At 45.2% G+C, this 17,800-nt stretch overlaps 1 protein-coding gene across 1 annotated transcript in view; it reads left to right on the top strand.

Annotated features, from left to right (window-relative positions):
* Positions 1 to 17,800, top strand: part of MBOAT7 (membrane bound O-acyltransferase domain containing 7) — a 243,413-nt gene that overhangs the window by 45,843 nt on the left and 179,770 nt on the right. The window contains exon 3 of the mRNA XM_069636589.1: positions 9,630 to 9,759. Within this exon, the coding sequence (XP_069492690.1) occupies positions 9,630 to 9,759 (130 nt within the window). The remainder of the gene's footprint in view (positions 1 to 9,629; positions 9,760 to 17,800) is intronic.

Below are 17,800 nucleotides of genomic sequence, written 5' to 3'. Positions count from 1 at the left end.
ATTAATCCATTTGGCTACACACTACCGCAAGGCCGAAAGCTAAATCCAGACACTTGACTCACCGGTGGCGGAATGTGGACGAATAGAGTGGGAATAGCGTTTTCGCGCAATTTCCGTGTCGTTCGTCGTTTATTCTTCTTTGTTACCCAAGAAGTTGTGTACATGTCCAAGGGAAAGTGCCGGCTGCAGATGCGGTATCGATCACCCCTCTTGTCCTCTAAGACTTGTTGGACTCTACTTTCCAGCTCTTCCAGTGGATATCCACAATGTCTGACCCATTCTCTTATTCGATCAACAGTTTTCGGGAATACATGCATTGTAGTTCCTTCAGATTTCGCATGGGTCTTCGAAGGGCAACCGCTAATCGAACAGGCAGGCATTGTTGATAAATCTGAAAAGTAAATATCAACATTATTATACAATCTTCAAGAGTAAAGATTTGATACAAAAGTAAATGAATCATACAATGATCAATGCAAGGTTTGTTTTGGTCGCAGGAACTATACCAGTTCATTGCTGCTTAGTATTTGCATAAGTTGCAGAAATGTATAATTGATGTGACTGAAATCTGAACATGTGACTCGTCCCTTGGATGTTCTGTCTTGCACGAGAAGGAAACATGCTTACATTATTGACTGGACCCCCGAAGGATGCAATTCAATCACAATAGTCACAGATGAAAATAAATAGATCTATTGATAGCATAGCAATGGAAACTCAAGTCAATACCAATGAGACCAATGAACATAGCACTATTGTGTACTCTACTCGAAAATAGATAGAAATTTAAAAATCTGCGAAATATGACCAGGATACATGGCTTTACCTTGACCAACAAACAGTTGGATTCAGCAAGCAGAGCAGTATGTTGCGGGAGAATAGGCGGATGGCCACAGGTAGCGCACTGATGGGTATGCTCGAAGCGGTCACAGAAGTTAACGGATAGCACGACGACGAGCAGATTAGCATAGATCTCAGTGGTTCCCAGGTAGCACGTTCAAGAGTTGACTTGCAAAGCACAAAGCTGTTCTCATGAGACATATCGAGTGGTTTTTAAAGTATTAGAAACTGGGGTGTGTTTGTGAATGAGTGACGTATGTATGTCGTGGTATTAGGGGGGGCGGCCTGCTTGAAGGGGAGGCCTGCCTGGAGACACAGGGTCTGAGGAGGCCATGTGAACAATGACCCCTTGGCGTGCGACAACTTTTGAAGTGTACATGTAGTTTGGCACCTTGGCCGTTTGCGCCCGTCACAGCCCCCCATGCCAGCGCGCATCCACCGGCGCGAACCGCCTTTGATACAAGGGGGTGGGATGGATGGCCCTGGGGCGTGCAGATAAGGCACAGGAAGACTGCTGAATGGAGACACACTTATGTGGATTGCAGGGGGGCGGCCTGCCTCAGGGGAGGCCTGCCTGGAGACACGGGGTCTGAGGAGACCATGTGAACAATGGCCCCTTGGCGTGGGACACCTTTTGAAGTGTACATGTAGTTTGGCACCTTGGCCGTTTGCGCCTGTCACAGCCCCCCATGCCAGCGCGCATCCACTGGCGCGAACCGCCTTTATATCAATATACAGTATATCGCCTTTAAATCAATGATAGTATATCGTTGCTTATCATTAACAAATGCCACATACCGGAGATTTTTGTGAGCACAGACCCACACTTCAACCGGTGTATTATAGTGGCCAAGACTGTATAATCCAATGGTAAATGTTAGTATAGATATATGTGTGACTTTTATAGAGACATAACCTACTGAAAGACTTTGAACAAGTGTGTTTTAGTGCATGCATTATCAAGAATATGTTATGATAGCTTAGATAGATAGTGACCACCCTGCTTCACAGCAACCAGACCTTAACCCATTCGGAGCACAGATGTCTGACGTCCATCCTTGAATGGAGACACACTTGATTCATTTAAAAAATCGAGACAACCGTTGTTAAAATATATGTGGTGTTTTATTTTGTATCTTATTTTCATGACACAAAAATACAAGACTTTAAATATTATACAGGTCATGTTGCAGCACAGCGAGAGAAAATCCCCTGTACTGACCGCTGTCACTCGGGAACGTTTCTCTAATGGCACGAACGGCACAGGCGGGTATCACTCTTCGAACGCTGTGTCCAAGCCTCCCGTGAAGCCACCATGTAAAGGAACGCTAGGCCACCAGCCTGTACCACCTGTGAAAAGGAATGAAACAAACTGTTTTTAAATTACCAAGATAAGTTTAATAAACGTTTGTTGTCAATGACAATTCTTGTAACTAATGGCATTTTACACGGACAAATGCTATCTAGACAATGCACACTATTCAACGACTTACATGCGTTACAATGATATGTAGATGTAATTTTGGATATAGTAGAAGATCATGAAATAGGAGTGGCATGACAAGCAGAGTATACTTACTCGTTACTCGGATTACGAGGACGAACAGTTGCTCGAAGTTCGTGCATAAGCACCATCATTATTCTCAACACGGCCCGTGTGAGGCAGGCTGCCCTGAAGTCTGGCAGCTCGGTGATGCATTGCGGTCGTGGCTCGCCTTCCGAAATGTAGGCCAGGCATCCCGAGTTTTCTCGGCAGCAGCAGTTCTCGTCCTCGGTTGGCATTAGCTCGCACCGATTGCATGTGCACCAGGTGGAGACGCCGTCCATTCGCCTAGGCCCAGGCTCTTCATCTGTTGATTCGTCCTGCCAACTGCCGTCCGAATCCCCATCGTTTTCGCGTGCTTCCCTTTCCAGTAGTTCCTCCTTGGTATACTCGGGCTCGTACATGTAGGGCATTATTGTAGCCATTGTGTGTTAAACAAACTAAAATAATTTATAGCGGTGGTACTGGTATCTGTTCACACGGGCTACAAGCGGCGAAGGTAGCTGACCAGAGCACTGAAACGAGTCACAGAATACTCAAAGTAACACAGAGAGAGGAATGGAATCGAAAATCGGCTGCTGTGTGTTGTGAAACAGTCTGTTTATACTTATTGAGGAGAGAGGCGTCCTGCCATTTCCATGGCGACACGTCATTAGCTGAAGCGCAGCGAATGTTGACACGAGACGTGCTTTGGCGTTGGGAAATGGGGGGTACGAGTCTGCTGATGACAGGCTCAGGGGCGGGGGAATTGATTTAGTGCCGCAAAAGCAGGTCAGCCAGGGCGATCGGGGAAAAGATAGGATTATCAGAAAATGGCGGCTCCCTGGTGCTTGTTTTCGCGTGCGTTCAATGGATGAAAACTCGGGTAAGGTCCATAGGAAAGTTTTCTAAAATCGAGCCACTTAGGCTTAAAAAAACATGGCCGACCCGTAGGGACAATAAAATGTTTACTAGACCATGCCTTTAATAGAATCATGACTTTCTGTAACGAATGTATGGAAAATCTGTATTCTATGTCAAGACTCGTAGGCTCAGATTATGCTTGTTTAAAGCTTACCTACCACCAACGATGCTACTTGCTCCACTGGTCTAAAATAAAAGTTCTTAAACCTCTCCTCATTAGACCAGTCTGCCGCCTTCAAAATATCTTCCAGCCGGGCTCCTGCCAAAAAAAAAGCAGATGACGCAATAGCCCCTCTTGTGGAGTGTGCTCCAAACTGACTTATGTCTACTCTTGCTTCGGCCATGCACCACCTGACCCATCTAGACAAGGTGGCTGATGCTACTGCCCTTAAAGATTTCCTAATAGCTATCAGCAATTGACTTTCTCCTACAGGTCTCGCCTTATTTGCTTTCTCTTCGTACGCTTTCAAGCATCTAACTGGACACAATTTGGGTTTACCTGGAAAAGCCATGTTCTCAACTGATCGAATGTTCGTCTTCGTTCTTTTCTCTATGTAAAATACTACACCTGCAGGTGAAAAGGATTTCCTATTTACTTCCAAAGCTTTCACGTCGGACACTCTCTTACAAGAAATCAGACACAATAGGGTAGCTAGTTTAGCCCACAACGCTTTCCTAGATAGAAACTCATTATCTGGCCAAGCCGCAAACATTCTCAATACTATACTCGCATCCCATAAACGTAATATCTAGGCGTAGGTGGTCTCATACATCTGATGCCTTTCAGCAGCCTACATACCAGGGGATGCTCGCCTACCGGCTTATTCTCAATGTACACATGCCCTGCCGATATCGCTGACCTATAAGTATTAATGGTCCTGTAAGCTTTCGCTTGCGCCGCTTGTGCTGCCAGGAAATTCACTATGTGTACAACATCTGTGCGTATGGGATCAACTTGCCTCTCCAGACACCAATCAGTCCATCTGTTCCATGCCACCCTGTAGGCATCCCTGTGGCTGGAGCCCATGATTCTCTGATAAATTCTTGAGCTGCGCCTGAAAGTCCTGGCTTAGCCCAACCTCTCCTGAAATCGCCCAAGCCATGAGACCCAAGTTCCCTGACCTGACCAGTGGATGAACTTCTCCTGCTGGATTCAACAGAATATCCTCTCTGTCTGGCAACCGGATTGGAGCTTCGTACGACAACTCCAGAAGATCCGGGAACCAAGCCTGACCTCGCCAATCTGGCGTTATCCGAACCACTGTGGCTCGCTGTCGCCTGACTTGCGCCACTGTGTTGTGCTATTATGGCGAACGGAGGCAACGCGTATTCTCTTGCTGGTCCCCAGGCCTGGAGAAATGCATCTGTCGCTGTCGCTTCCGGATCCGGTCTCCAGCTGTAAAATCTGGAGATCTTCTTGTTCAATCTGGAGGTGAACAGATCTGTCTGACACGGACCCCTGCGACGCATTATCTCCTGAAATACTGAGTCGTCCAGCTGCCAATCGCTGGAGTCCCTCCGGTAACTCGAATTCCAATCTACTACCAGATTGACATCTCCTGGCGGATGCTCCGCTCTCACGCTTATTCCTTTCTGGAGACATATCTGCCAGAACTCTTTGGCCATCTCCGTCAGCCTTTTCGACCTTGTTCCGCCCAATCGATTTATATATCGGACCGCCGAAACGTTGTCCAACTTCAACAGAATGGCAGCTTTCACTCCTTCCCGGGTCCAACACTTGACAGCGAAGGAACACGCCAGAAGTTCCAAACAATTTATATGGAGACTCAGCTCTTCGCTCGACCATCTCCCTCCGGTTGATTGGTCTCCACATCTGGCTCCCCATTCCCAACGGCTGGCATCGGACTCTATCACCAGGTCCGGGGATGAGCCAAATATCGCCCTGCCATTCCACGCTTCCATGTGGTAGTACCACCATTCCATTTCCAATCTCGCTTCCTGCGATACTCTCACTTTCTGCTCGTAAGACAGACCATCTTCAGCCTCTGCAACGCCCTGTAATGCAGGGGCCCTGGGAATATAGCCTGAATTGAAGATGACAGATGGCCTACTAGCCTCGCTATTTCCCTCAAAGAAACCTGTTTCGCCATCATATTCTTGATCTCTTTCTTCACTGAGTTCACTTTGTCCAACGGAAGCTTGAGAACTCCCTGTGTCGTCTCTAAACTGAACCCTAGAAACTCCATCTCTTGTGCTGGCTCTAGTTCCGATTTCTCCCAGTTTATCAGAAAACCTAACTGTTGCAGTAAACCCGTAGTTACTTGAACCTGCTGCACTAGTACTCCCTTGTCCTGACACATCAGGCATATTATCGTCCAGATAAATAATCAGCCTGATCCCCTGTTCTCTCAGGAATGCTATTACTGGTCTCAATAACTTGGTGAAACACCATGGTGCTGAAGCCAGCCCGAACGGAAAGCATTTGAACTCCCATCTCCTTCCTCTCCATATAAACTGTAAAAGTTTTGTCTGCTCTGGGTGAATTGGAATCGTCAAGTATGCATCTCTGAGATCTATCCTTGCCAACCAGTCCCCTAGCTGGAGAACGTCTCTTAAAAGGTGCATCCATTCCATCTTGAAGTGCCTGTACACTAGGAAGTAATTCAAACCCCTCAGATTTATCACTGGCCTTGCTTGCTTTTCCTTTTCACTAAGAACAGGTTGCTTACGAAACTTCCTGAACCTTCTGAGGCTGGACCTATTGCTTTCTTTACCCTGAGTAACTCTACCTCCTTGTCTAGAAGATCCTCGTCTTCTCTGCTGAACTTTATCTGCCTCGGCAGCGCTACCTGAAATGGCTCTTGCCAAAATTCCAACTGAAAACCTTGCATGGTCTGTCTTACCCATGCATCTGAGGACAACTCCTCCCATTTCCGTACATGCAATTTCACTCTTCCTCCTACATGAGGAATGCTCACATCCAGCGACTTTACTAATTGCAAATCTCACACCTGAATTATTCTGGTGCTGCTGTCTGCCATTGTTCCTCCAACCCCTACCCCTGCCTCTTCCCCTGGAAGGGAAGAAGGGGTTGGCTCTCCGGTCTTCCTGCCTCCAAGAAGTTCTGTCTTTGTAGGGGCCCCTGTATTGACCACGGCTGGACGAGCGGCCCTTTCCTCCTCCAGCCCTGTCGAAAACCTTCCGGCCGAATATCTTCTTGAGGGAAGATTGAGCCCTGTCCATTGAGACAAATGTACTGGTGAATTTCGCCATGTCCTTAATGATTAGGTCCCCGAACAACTTGCCCTTAGCAGCCATAGCCTGCTCAGAGGTCGACATCTCCCCTAGCCTGGAGTCTAGCTTCATTAGGATGGACCTTCTTCTTTCGGTGGCCAACGCCGTGTTCGCATTACCAAGCAGACAGATGGTTCTCTGAGCCCAGCCAGCGATGTCCGGGTCCATGGGCTCTTTCTTGGCCTTAGTCTATTCCGCCAGCTGCCAGATTTTCGTTATTGGCCCCAGCATATCCAGCAATTTATTCTGGCAGGACTTCCAGGACCTATCGATGCCCCTCTTTACATCCCTGCCATACCTGCCCAGGAAGGTAAGAATCCTGTCATCAATTTCAGGCGTCTCCGCCACCCCGTCTGGGACCCTTGGGCGTGGACACTCCGCTTTGAGCTTCGATCTGGCTTGTTTGTGCAGAGGCGCCCTCAAGCGTCTCTGAGGTACTCTGCAATCTTCTCCGGAGGGTCCCACTCATTAGACCTGGAGTGAACTAGGTCATCAAGATCGAACTTATCCTTGAGAGGATCTTCCACTTCCCTCCTGCCTTTCTTGCTCTTATGTTGAGTTTCGTCCTCTTCTGGGGAGGTCTGGGACGTGAATCCCTCCAATCTAGAACTGCTCTTGCAGTAGTCATCTGACTCGCTTGAGCTAGCAATCCTCCTTTCTTGAGATCTTGCCTTTCTTTTCCTTGAGCTGGATCTACGGGGTGACCCCGGGGGGGTCTGGGCGCTACGGTCCCTGCAGGTTTTATGCTTTCTTCCCCCTTTCTACCTATGCTCCTTGTCTTGTGACCAGGCAGCTAGACTTCGCAGGATGCCCCTCTCCCCACGGGGTCTTTCGGCACTTTCCATTCTCTGGACTGCCTCACTCATGTGCAGCCCACTGACGTGGGGACCGTCAGAATCGTCTGAGTAAGTACTCATATTAACAATGGCTTCTCAATGCTGTATCAGTGCCTTATATGCAGTTTGCTTGGGCTGCCCCCGTCACAATGTATGTATTTATATGTAGCTAGGCAAGGCTCTATATGAATGGCAGTTTTGCCTGGGACTGAGCCTGTCAATAAGATTACACAATCTCTTAAGCCTCCTCCCCAGTATGTAGAATGACGAGGGGTCAAAGCAATTTTACCTGGTGTGCTCAGTAATAGGCTTCAAATCAAACTCCTAGCCTGCAGTACCTGTTTCCGCCACTAGATGGCACCCGCGGCTCTTAAAATCATTAAGAACCGTCACAAGTCACTGAACAAAGCCGTGTCGGGGTTCTTTAGATAACAATCGAGGATGCCGCTCTCCGGATGTTAAAACTGGTGCTCTCCGCTCCTCACGCAAGTTCGCAACGGCGCCGGAACCCCAGGAGTCCTGTTGCGCCCGTTACGAACTTCTGTGACCACAGTGCCCCCTTGCTGAGGGAACCGACGCCGGAACTAAGTCCCGTCGCGTCCCTCCCTTGCGGATATATTCCGCCAATAAACCCTGCGCGCCCAGCATAGAACGTCCCTGCGCGCGCGCTGCCTAACGTTATAACAGCATAAATACAGCACGAACATCCGAAATGTAAAAGGTAATAAAAGGCACTTATATCAGCTGCTCGAGCAGCAAAGAAAGAGGAAGGACTATGGTATGACAGCGTGTTATAGTGGAGAAGGCATCGTGATTGGGGAAATAAGTCACGTGTTTTTAATACCCTATCAATATGGACTACAAATATGTTGGTGCTTCCTGGGATTTGTAGTTTTTTTGATATTGTTATTGGTTTTTGTGTTTCTGCTCGAGTAATTGTAAAGAAGTAGAGAGCATAATCTGAGCCTACGAGTCTTGACATAGAATTCTTTTTTAAAGTTGCTTTTTGCTTTTGCTCACCCTGAGTTGGTACATATGGAGACAAATATAAGACCTATTACAGAATAGATTGGACTTGGGCTTGTGATGTACTGGGTCCGGTTATGGGGTTCGCTGGATCTATTTAAGTACAGGGAATCTTCCTTGTTGGCACAAAAATCTCCAATCTTAATATTTGCTTAATACTGATTGTCCCACGATTCTGAGACCATAACCCACATGAAAAGAAATGAAAACCTAAAACTGTAAATGCATCCTTTTGGTGCTGCTGATCATTCACTTATCTATTTTTAGTTTGCAAACACGTGGAGGCCAGCTTCCTGGTGAATTCCTGCCCATGCTGATTCATTGACGGAACCTTCCCTCAGTTTATCTCAACCGTTTCTCTCCCTTTTTAGATAGGTGTAGCAGCATTGTGTAAATCACTCCAAAATGACCTTTTCTTTCTTCATGTATACATGCATATTTGAATTGGTGTGCAGATTCGTCATGGTGAGTACGTATTTGCTTTGTGTCTAATGCATGCACATGTAAATGTCACAACGTTGGTTTGATTTTACTTGTGCCATCTTCAGCTTAAATTGTGTCCATCGCCTGCTTTACCTGCCGGGGTATAGGGCAGTATGGTTTTCTTATTGAGTAACGCTTATCACCTGTGTGATATTTGACCGCGGGAAGGGTAGTAGCTAGGGATGACTTGGTCATCTGCCAATCAACAATGTCATCAGTGATGCCCATCTAAGTAATGACCCACTTTTAGATTAGTCACAGATGACAAGAAAGTTGGAAGCTTATTGGGAAGAAAGATAGTTAGGATATCTTAAAAGGAAACTTGCCATTATGGATACTAGCCATGGCTGGATCAACCAATGCAGTCTTTAATGTCCATTGTAATATACACTTTCTTGTAAGATGATATAGGTCCCTTTTCCAGCATTGTTCCTATTGCCTAGGTACCACATTGTGTTCCATGTGATCTCTGGCATATTGTTCAGGTGAATTATGCTCTTGTTTTCCAACCAAACAGCCACCAACATGTTAAAAGCCTGGTATAAATATATGTGGGGTAATCAATTCAAGTTGCAATGCAGTAACGAGGCATACAAAATTATTCTTTGCTTGAATTCTCACATGCCACTGCCCACCATTTCTTACTTGCAAAGAGTCAATTCTCACTAGCCCATGGCTAGTGCAGATTTTGTGTCCTGAATATATAAACAAACTCCAGTTCAATGTCTTTGCTCTTTTCATAGGTCCCCGGGCAAAACAGGTTGGCGGGGCAGCCATGGGAGTTGTGCTGATGCTAATCACCTGCCAGCTGCACATCATTCACTCTGTCATTACCATCCTCGGTACTTGGATGATCCTGCAAGCCACACCCAGGTGAGGCCCTGTTGCTTGCTTTTCATTCTGGCTTCCACTTGAATGTCCTGTAGTCGGGCACCCCTGTCTATTGTGTACACTGTATGACTGTTAAAAGGCCCAAAGGGACGAGGTTCATATTGCGTAATTGTTTTATTTTGGGGGTGCATGCATGGGGCAGAAACGGTTCACAAGGTTAAGATTCTGAAGTGCAGTAAACCAGAATGTCCTCTTGAAATGTTATTTTTATATATAATATATACTGTGTTTTTAGCCAGTAAATTGCGCTCTGCCTCATTACTGAGCTGGTGCTACTTTGGTTAGAGCAGGCTATGCTCAATATGTACAGAAAGATAGGTTAAGGTGCAAGTGAGAAGATATATACAACTATGAACACCTACCAAAAAATGCAAAAAATGCCCAAGCACTCAAGACCAGAACTGTGTTCTAAAATTTAATTTATCAAAAGGATGCAAATTCATTAAAAGCATACATTACATTTCCTGGGCAGACCAGGTGTCATGCAGCACTCACCGACAGCGGGTGGAAAACACCACGTTTTCGGCTCGACTCGCGAGCTTCCTCAGTCTTGGCAGCGCACAGTGGTGGCGCGAGTTATGGTTGCTTAGCTTACCATAACTGGAGAATTTCGGACGTTTTTCGGTTTTACCTATAACCATAACGTCCCTGTAACAATGTTTTTTCATTGAATTTCATAGGTTTTTAGTAGTGCAACTTAAACATAACGTCCCTTTTTAAAGTTTTTTCAGTAAATTTCATGGGTTTTTACCAGTGCATGCTATTTTCCTACAACTTACTAATATCATACTTAGCCAATAAGCAATATTTCTGTCCAATTTACAAGGTTTCACCTTAAAACTCTGCCATTTCCCAACTTGTAGCAGCATTTTTAACAAGTCTATACACTTTTTGAAATAATTTTGCATCTGTAGATGTCCGGGAACGTCTGACTTAATCGCAGACCTTCTGGACAGTCCCACGTGACCATACGCTTGTACGTGGCATGGTGACGTGTTTGCGAAGGCATCTGCACTTCGTGATCGGATCTGTGCTTCAAAGACAGTACTAACTGCATTTTCTACTGATCTAGGAACTTTCAACTTCAAAATTTCCCTTGCACACCACCTACACCTTTTCATACTCATTATCCATTACCAATCTAGTACACAGTACATACTTGGAAGAATTTTATCAAAACTGCTATTTATCTTAAAAATGCCATTGGTTATTGCCATCCCTCCTCCCCAGGAGCCACCACCAGCTGGAGGACCGTTGCAACAACAAAAAATCGCAGTACTTTCAAAGACAATGAAGAGGACAAAGAAGATGAGGTAGAGGAAGTGCCTACTTCTAGCACCAAGATCGAATCATGGGTGTGCCAGTTCTTTGCTACTGTTGGGAGTGTACCAAAGGCTAAAACTACCAAAGTGAAATGCACTGAGCAGTCGCAGACTACCTGGACAGTACTCCAACAGGACCGCCTCCATGCACCGCCACACCAAATACAATGACCACAATGCTCTCAGGAAGGGTGTTCCTTTCTCAACAAGTAGTAAGCTGTCTTCCTCCACCTCATCTTCCTCATCAAATACTGTAACCACACAGCCTGATGTCTGCGGGCTTTGGCGCGTTATAATTAAATAAGGAGGGCTAATGACCATTATCGTCCATTGCAGCCCCTGAAATGGGGGATGAAGGCCATTGGCACCCCTGGTTCCCAAAGTGGGAACCCAGAGTGCTAAAACATAGATTTTTCTTCCTATAGCGGGACACTGTAGGAAGGAAAATACTTTTCCAAGACAGCCAACATGGAAAGAGAAGGCGGGGCTCTTTACACAGCCCCTCTTCTCTTGCCATGGCAGCCTGCAAAACCCTATGAACATATTACCACAAGCACTTTTTTCCCCTTTGTCCGCGTCATGACCTTATGCCATGATCCAGACAATCTGGCTACTGCCCACAGCCACAGGCTATTCCTCTGTCACCAAAGGTATATGACCATTTTTGTACCTACATTATGACACTTGTCAATAAATAAAACACAGGCACATTTGCAAAACCATGCTTTAATGTCCTTGCCAATGCTCCCCACCAGTTTGCTTGAAATCTGCCCATGTTTTAATTTTTTTAAAGTATCAAAATGTATGTACATACAATAGTCATATAACTTAGCCCCCACTTGACAAAATCCATTCAGTCTTTACACAAACGTTGACGTTTGGGTCTATAATCTTTCTCAAAACTTTTGTCCACATTCGTCCAAAAACAACAAAGTTAAAAGCCATCTACAAATGTTGAGACCCCCCTCTAATTACGCCCCCTCATGAGAAAATCCCAACAAACTTTAGAAAACCAAGATCCAAAATCGTTTTGCCAAATGTTGTGCAGATTGGTCAAATGACACCACATTTATAGGCCTTTATAATATTTTGGGACCCCCTCTCTAATTTTGCCCCCTCTTGACAGAATCCCACAAAGCTTTGCAAAACCATTCAGGATTAGTTCTAGAATAAAATTGCAAAATTACATGCAGTTTCATTGAGTGGCGCAAAAGTTATAACCATCCAAAAACTGCTTTTCCCCAACCCTGTAATGCAGAAATAGGTACACATGTCCTAGGACATCTGAAGTGTCTGTGAACACCACAGGACTGCCCCAGGACATCTGGAGTGTTTGCGGACTTTAGGGGGGGTTGAAACAACCAGTTGTTTGGCTTCTTATGGCTATAGCCAATCCTCATCCCCAGAGAGAGATTGTTTGCTGAGTTTGACAAGTGCAATGCTGCTTTTTTACCGCGCTGCCCGTGGACCCCCAAAAAGTCTGCCAATCAAAGATGGCGGGGGTTTCAGGAAAATCAACGCATTTCACGTTTTCTCACCACACAATAAGCGGCCGCGTCACGATGTCCGCGGACCACGCACAAGTCAGCACATTTTTCTGGCCAATCGGAGGCCAGTCTCCGGACCGAACAGGGAAGTGAGTCCGCGGAGCTGACATAGATATCACTACTTTTTTTTTGCCTTACGTTTTGGTTGTTAAAAAAAAAACTACTGGACGGATTTACACCAAATTAACAAAAGCACGCTTTTGGGACCAAGCCACTGCTACTGCCCTGCAGTTTGGGCTGTAGGCGTGACGGGAATCTTTTCCCCATTATGTCTATGGGGAAAAAAGAAATTTTGGGACCCCCCCTGACCAAACCTCACCAAACTTTTCAATAAAATTCAGAGTGGGCCTTATACTTTACATAAAAAAGTTTGGTGAAGATTCGTCCAGGGGGAGCAAAGTTATAAGCCACCCAAAAAGTGCTCTTCCTATGGGTTTAGCAACTTAACCTTAACTACATGGCTGCTACCGCAGGCCATGTAATATATTCAGTGAGTTTGTTAAAGTGATGTTCAGGTACAAATTTAACAATACAAAACTCCTTAAATTCTGCAGATTTTGGAAGCTATGCCAACTTAACTTCGAGCTACCTCATTGCACATCCCATTTTCACTCTTGTCACAACCCCACCCCTTTGTGCCACTCTTGAAACAAATCTGTCCAGTGACTTAGGCTGCGCACCGGTTCAAAGAATTTTCAATTTTCATTTGGGAAATCCAATCAAAAACGAACTTTTCTTTTTCTTCTTCACACAACCTTTGCACCATGAATTTGCACCAAACCTTCGCAAAACAAATTGGAAGACATTTTATACTGATGTGTCAAATGATTTGAAAATGATTAGCTATAAAACTTTCAGCTAGCCAATGGCTCAGGTTTCACCAGAAGTAATGTAATACGACTGCAAGAACGGCTAGCAAAACAATATAAAAGGGAACTCAACCAGATCATAAAGACTCTTCTGAATGATATCAAGGAACACGTTCAGGGCCATTGTGCCAGATAACCCAGTACGTGGTTCATTCGACATGCTTGCCAAGATGCATAAAGACCACCACCTTGGACTCCCAATCATCTCTGTATCAGGCATGCTAACTGAGAATTTCAGACTTGGTTGCAAACATCTTGAAGCTGCTCGTAAGAGAGACCGTTCGCTACCTCCAGGACACCACTGATCTACTGAACCTACTAGACGCCCAAGGCTCCCTCACAAGGGGCACCTTAGTAGCAACCATGGACGTGGAGTCACTTTGCACAAATGTTCCCCAAATGGATGGCACTGAGGCATGTAAGAATACTTTCAGAAATCATAACCCACTTACTGACACTGTATAGAATTAATCTCGACTCCAAATGATGGAGACGACCATGATTTCCTGGTTGGTGCCTCAGTATGCACATTTATTCATGGCACAAGTGGAGTTATTTTCCTGCCACCCATACCTGCAGATCATTAAGATATCAGTGCCACAGTGAGGATCTCCTCTTGATTTGGCCCGCTAGGGAACATAAGCAATACATTCCTTGCAACTGTCAATCTCATACTATGCCAATGTACTGAAAAAGTAAATTTCCTTGGCACTATCACAGCAGCAAAAGATGACCAGCTACTGACCACATTCTATTGCAAGCTAATGGACTGGGTTGGCTATTTGAAGAGTGCCGCTTCCATCTAGTACACACAAAGAATGCTACACTATTAAGCCAAGCACCAAGACCCAACCGGATATGCTCCGAACCAAGGAAAACCATTTGCAAAATTGCTCCAGATTTACAGTTAATTATGTTACAAGATGAGTGACTGTGATAGGTTTTTCCCCCCGAGATACCCCTCCTTGCTTTCTGTTAACACTGACAGAGGCCTAAAGTTACATTTCAGCTTAATGAGTCACTATCCCAACTAATGGACTCTCGCTCTTTCCATCCATAGGGATGCAGTGGTCACGACATCCAGAGCTGACTCCTCCTATCAATTTCTTCAAGGCCCTTCATTGCCATCTGTATGGCATGACACTAGACTCACCAGCTTCTCAGAGGCAATGATTTGTTGCCAGGCACATTCCATTCATGTCCCATAAGCTACACCGTCAAAGGTCTAACACGTGACTGGTTGGGCTCCCTCCCTATCTGCCTTCTCGTAGCCTAATCTGATATGTAGAAGATTGTGCATCTACCGATTCTTGCGAAGGAATCAATCAGCCTGACATATACATGCCCTAAACTCAATGCACCTACCCAGACTGGCACAACCATCCCTTCATGCCTTTCCGAGAGCAGCCTTACAGTTTTACTTGGTCTCCCTGAGTTCAGTGTGTCATTCATAACTTGGAAGACTGAAATCTGTGGGGGTCAACCTTTTGAAGTGCATGCCTTTTATGTGAAGGAACAAACTACAAGGCAGGTATAAATAATGCATTCTGTAATAGACTTGTTAAGTTGTAATATTTTCAAATGCTTCATTTCATTGATGCCTGAAGAAGGGAACATAAGGCTGTTGTTTTAAATATGGTATTTACTTACTTTTTTCTATTGGATGAACACTATATTTATGTGTTCAGAAAAAAAAAGTGAAGTTGAAACCACTCAAAGCAACAAAACCCTTGAAATTCCATGATGTTAAGGTGATTGTTTAACATAACAAAACTGTTAGTGTTGGGAGATAGGCCTTTTGGTGTGTCAGAAGGAGGAGGCGGTCAAAGAGGTGGACTTTCTACCTGTTATTTTATTCAAAAGATAAACAAAAGGGCTGTATGTCCCTAACAAAAATGGGATTTGCCCTACCTAACCTAAATCTAATCAGGGTGCTCATAGTCGGTGAAGTAGTCCAAATCAAAATAGTCTGCCTCCGTCCAAAAACTACCCTACGCTGATTTTGTAGTGTGCAGCCTCAGGAATGGCAGACAGGATACAGGCACCACGCAGGAGCCAACAGGCAAGAAAGAAGATTAACTTTATTCCAGTTTCAGGGTAAAAGGTTAGAGGGATGGGGACAGCACAGCTGATAACCTCCTTCCAGTAAGATCTCCCATCCCGAGTGTCCTAACTGCTATCCATGGAACCCCCACACTGCACAATCCTACCACTAATTTAAAAAAGAAGGGTTGTATCAACCAACGATGCATAAAAGGGGTTCCAGGAGAATGACTCCATTCTCTTGGACAGTGCTTCGCTCCAATAGTCGAACGTGAGAGAGTTCATTGTGACTTAGTTAATCAATTCCTTTAATTACTCAAGGGGACTCTTCCGCCTTCTCTCAGGCATCCCCTGTCTTAACGTATGTACAGTTCCTTGTTTCCTCGCTTGATGGTCTTGGCCTCTACTCCTCTGGATTTCTTTTGCGTCAATATCTCTCTCACTTGTTATGTTATGTTACTTTGCATTTATATAGCGCCTTATATACCATTGGTATGGTCTGAAGGCGCTGGTAGGTTGAACGCCCTTCGGGAACCGAAGTTCAGGTCAGTAGAGAGAGTAGAGAGAGTCAAAGGTGCGTGTGAGCACCGGATATGTGTGCAGCTGATGTGGTATTCGTATAATAGCTGCTTCTTAGTGGTAGGTGTGGTGGTTGAGATATCAAGAGTATGTGTTCGTTCTGGCAGGATTTATCCAGACCGATTGTGGCTGCGTTAGGCCTGAGGAGAATGCCTTGCTGGGGGTGTGTAACCAGCAGTGTTTAGATAGAGTGATGGGGAGTATGCAGCGGATGTTGGTATGAGAACAGTTATACCGAATGGTGTCATAGTATCACTGTGTTCTAGTTGAATGGTGGTGTAAAGAAGAGAGTAAGCGTGGTGATGGGTTACATGTTCTTCAATGTTCTAAATTCAACTTTGTACAGAGAGGATACTTGGCACACTTCTCGATTCAATTTAGCACAGAGATGCTTATTAGGCACGCTTCTAAATTCAGCCCGGGCACGCCATCAGGCGCACCTCCAAATTAAACTATGAACATGAACAGAGAGACTATTGTTTGTTTAATTTATTTGGGACACTAGTCAGTTCAACTAGGGCACGCCATCAGGGACACTTCTAAATTCAACTTTGCACAGTGAGGCTATCAGGGAGACCTCTACATTCAACTTTGTACAGTGAGGCAATCGGGGACACCTCTACATTCAACTTTGTACACAGAGGGGATATCAGGCACACTTCTACATTCTAAATTCAACTTTGCACACTTCTAAATTCAACTTTACACAGAGGGGATATCAGGGACACTTCTAAATTCAACTTTACACAGAGGGGATATCGGGCACACTTCTACATTCTAAATTCAACTTTGCACAGGGAGGATACTTGGCACACTTCTAAATTCAACTTTGCACAGGGACATTTCTAAATTCAACTTTGCACAGTGAGACTATCAGGGACATTTCTAAATTCAACTTTGCACAGTGAGGCTATCAGGGACATTTCTAAATTCAACTTTGCACAGTGAGGCTATCTGGGACACTTCTAAATTCAACTTTGCACAGTGAGGCTATCAGGCGAACATTAACAGAACTCGGAGGTCGGATGGCCTGGCTGCAAGTCGAAAACATAGGCCACCATTTTAGAACATAGAACACACAAGTGAAAATGAAAATGGCAGATGAATCTTAAAATGGCGGCAAAGTTAACTCAAAAATCGGAACTTTGCAACGCGATTTTCTGTGTAGCGTGAATAGGCTTAGGTCAATATAAATACTAAGGAGGCACTATATAATTACTGTTTAACAAGAGAGGTGAAAAGGTGGAGATAATGAAGGGGAAAGGAAGCTACTGAGGATAGACATGCTATCAATGTTCAGATAACATGTAGCAGAGAAAAAGATGGATGGAAATCTGGGTGTGCTCGCTGCGTGCCCATCACTGGATGGGAAGCGGTGTGTGTGTGGAATGAGACGGGTGTAAGGAGGGTGGGAGGCAGTGGAGAGCATTGTAGCAGTGAAGCCATAAGTATGTGGTGGAGACAGGGATGTGGGTGGGTCTTGGAAATAGGCCATGAGGAAAGGCTATAGCTGGAACAGACCGAGGCATTGAATGAGGTAGATTAGAGATAAACTGGATAGGAAATGGGAGAGGGTCAAGGCATCATAAGGTCATGTGTGGGCAATGGAGTGCCAGGTGGAATTCTAGCAAAGAATACCGAAGCGGATGGCAGAGCGATACAG

The sequence above is a fragment of the Ambystoma mexicanum genome, chromosome 1q, assembly GCF_040938575.1.
Source record: "Ambystoma mexicanum isolate Mex_15411 chromosome 1q, UKY_AmexF1_1, whole genome shotgun sequence".
NCBI lineage: Eukaryota > Metazoa > Chordata > Amphibia > Caudata > Ambystomatidae > Ambystoma > Ambystoma mexicanum.
Note: the sequence above shows the minus strand (reverse complement) of the source record. Positions and strands in the feature narration are given on the sequence as shown.